The sequence below is a fragment of the Propithecus coquereli genome, unplaced genomic scaffold (assembly GCF_000956105.1).
Source record: "Propithecus coquereli isolate 6110/MARCELLA unplaced genomic scaffold, Pcoq_1.0 Scaffold43, whole genome shotgun sequence".
NCBI lineage: Eukaryota > Metazoa > Chordata > Mammalia > Primates > Indriidae > Propithecus > Propithecus coquereli.
The window spans coordinates 3,946,442-3,948,962 of NW_012150063.1; the positions used below are offsets into that span (position 1 = coordinate 3,946,442).

The window sequence follows — 2,521 nt, forward strand, 5'->3', positions numbered from 1 at the left end:
GGAGAAAAGGCATACAAATTTATTTAACAGACACATAGGGAGAATCACAACGTGACTGCCCCTACCTGCAAAGACTTCTATTTCAACATTTTAACTAACAAATATATAATGCAACCTAAAAAAATATATACTAAAACCAAACACCACCCAGGAAAAATTACTCCTCTCTAAACTACCAGGAATATAAATGGACAAGCAAAAAGCTTCAGGTAACAAAAAGCATTTTTCCTCCTTACAATAAGAAGTACAAGACAAACCCTTTTTAATCCAAGAGAAAGAAAACTTACTAGCATGCTTGTCTGCAAGCATTATAAGCGTGTTGGAAATATCACGTCGTCTATAAAAGCAGACCACTTTTGCTTCCACGTTGCCACTTGCAGTCTAAGAAATAAGGAAAATAAAAGTCATTGGAACTAAATATTAAAGTCAAATAGTTTATAAAGCAAACCTAGATATAACACACAATCATGAGGTCACTCTCATTAACACTGCCAACCACAACTACAGGATAACCAGAGAGCTAAAAATTTCAAATAAGGATGAACAACGTTTGTTCTGTTTCCAAGCAAAATTGGAACGTCAAACATAAAATAACTCACTGGCATCAATTAAACTAAAGTGATTAAGACCACCTTAATAATTAAAGCCAGACATAGTTAACTCTGATTAGCTTTAGAAACTAATCCCCGAAATTGTTAAAGCCAAACATAATTTATTTAAGATATTTAAACATACATCCTCCGAACCCATTCCCAAAAAGCACAGACCAAGTGTAAAATCACCCAGTCCTCCCCTAAACATCCCACGTTCAACTGATGGCTTTGTAGCTGTAGAGCAGCTATTATGCAGAATGTACCACGTGACGTGGAAAAGCACTCTGCAGCCCAAGGGAGTCTATGAATCCGTAACAGTCAATATTCTTAGTAGTTTACTTTTATATATAAAAGTATTAAAAATCTTGAGTTATGAACACTGAAGCTCCTATTTGACTACAGACTAGAATACAATCAATATTCAGTTAGGTTGTAATTTACTGCAGCTGGGGCCCAGGCTCCTACTCTCCTATTCCCTCTGAATTCTAAGAGCTTTCAAGAAGGTCAATCATTCATTACAAAGTTCCTTGAAAAAACTATACCATAGATTATAATAAATTGCTATTGTGATTTTCATTTTCAAACAAATTTGAGAACAAGTTTTCAGAAATTTCTCTGGGTTTACAGACATATTCAAATATAAAGAAACAAGAATATATATCTGCTGCAATAAATTGGTCTATTTTATGAAGTTCGGCAGCAATATTTCAGAAAAATAGTCCCGTAGAAACATTGTCCCTTAAAATTGAAGTCATATTCAAATTCCTAACCAAAATGCTTCGTATTTCATAATATTGTGATCAAATATATCCTCCAGAAGTAATGATCCAGCAATCTGCTAAATAAACAGGCCAATATTTATATGTAAATGAAATCTATCAATGACTTCAATTATAAATTCTTTGTCATTTTGGTCTACTTAAGGGAAAAATCACACTAAAAATCCAAAGCAAGAGTTTCAAGGCATTATTTTTTCTGCCTCACTAGTAAGTTCCTCCAATAGCAATGTTCTACAAAACTAATTAAATTCTTATTTAAACCTGCTTGGAGGTTGGCAGAATAGTTCAAAATAAATATTCTCTTCTGGACCACATACACCCTTGGCTATTGGGTAGTTTACAACTACAGTATTCCTCTTCACCTCTACAAAACACTATATACACACACCCTCAATCATTCCTCTAAAGTTTGGCTACTCAAATCATGGTCCACAGCCCAGAGCTAGTTCACAACTGTTAATGGTGTACAGTGAAATGAATACAAGGATTGTGACTAAGTGTTTTATAGCAATTAAGGGTTAATTTTGGCTAGGCACAGTGGCTCACACCTATAATCCTAGCACTTTGGGAGGCCAAGGTAACAGGATCATTTGAGCACAGGAGTTCAAGACCAGCCTGGGCAACACAGTGAGACCTCGTCTCTAAAAAAAATTTAAAAGTTAGCTGGGCATGATGGTACACTCCTGTACTCGTAGCTACTTGGACAGAAGGCTGAGGCAGGAAGATTGCGTGAGTCCAGTTCAAAGCTATAGTAAGCTAAGATCACACTACTGCACATCAGCCTGCGCAACAGAGCAAGACCCCATCTCTTAAAAAGAAAAATCAAAGGGGCTAAAATATTTTAAAGCTAGTGACTGGCGGAAAAAATACACTCAATAAAGATTCAACTACAAAGAAAAGCTAAGGATTGGCCGGGCATGGTGTCTCATGCCTGTAATCCTAGCACTCTGGGAGGCCGAGGTGGGAGGATAGCTTGCAATCAGGAGATCGAGACCAGCCTGAGCAAGAGTGAGACCCCATCTCTACTAAAAAAAGAAAAAATTAGACAGGCATGGTGGTGTGCACCTGTAATCCCAGCTATTCGGGAGACTGAGGCAGGAGAATCGCTTGAGCCCAAGAGTTTAAGGTTGCCGTGAGCTAGGCCGACAC

At 37.2% G+C, this 2,521-nt stretch overlaps 1 protein-coding gene across 2 annotated transcripts in view; it reads right to left on the reverse strand.

The window, feature by feature from the left end:
* MTA3 (metastasis associated 1 family, member 3) overlaps positions 1-2,521 on the reverse strand; it is a 205,700-nt gene that overhangs the window by 193,379 nt on the left and 9,800 nt on the right. For both annotated transcript variants that reach the window (XM_012653859.1, XM_012653858.1), the window contains exon 3: positions 288-381. In XM_012653859.1, the coding sequence (XP_012509313.1) occupies positions 288-381 (94 nt within the window). The remainder of the gene's footprint in view (positions 1-287; positions 382-2,521) is intronic.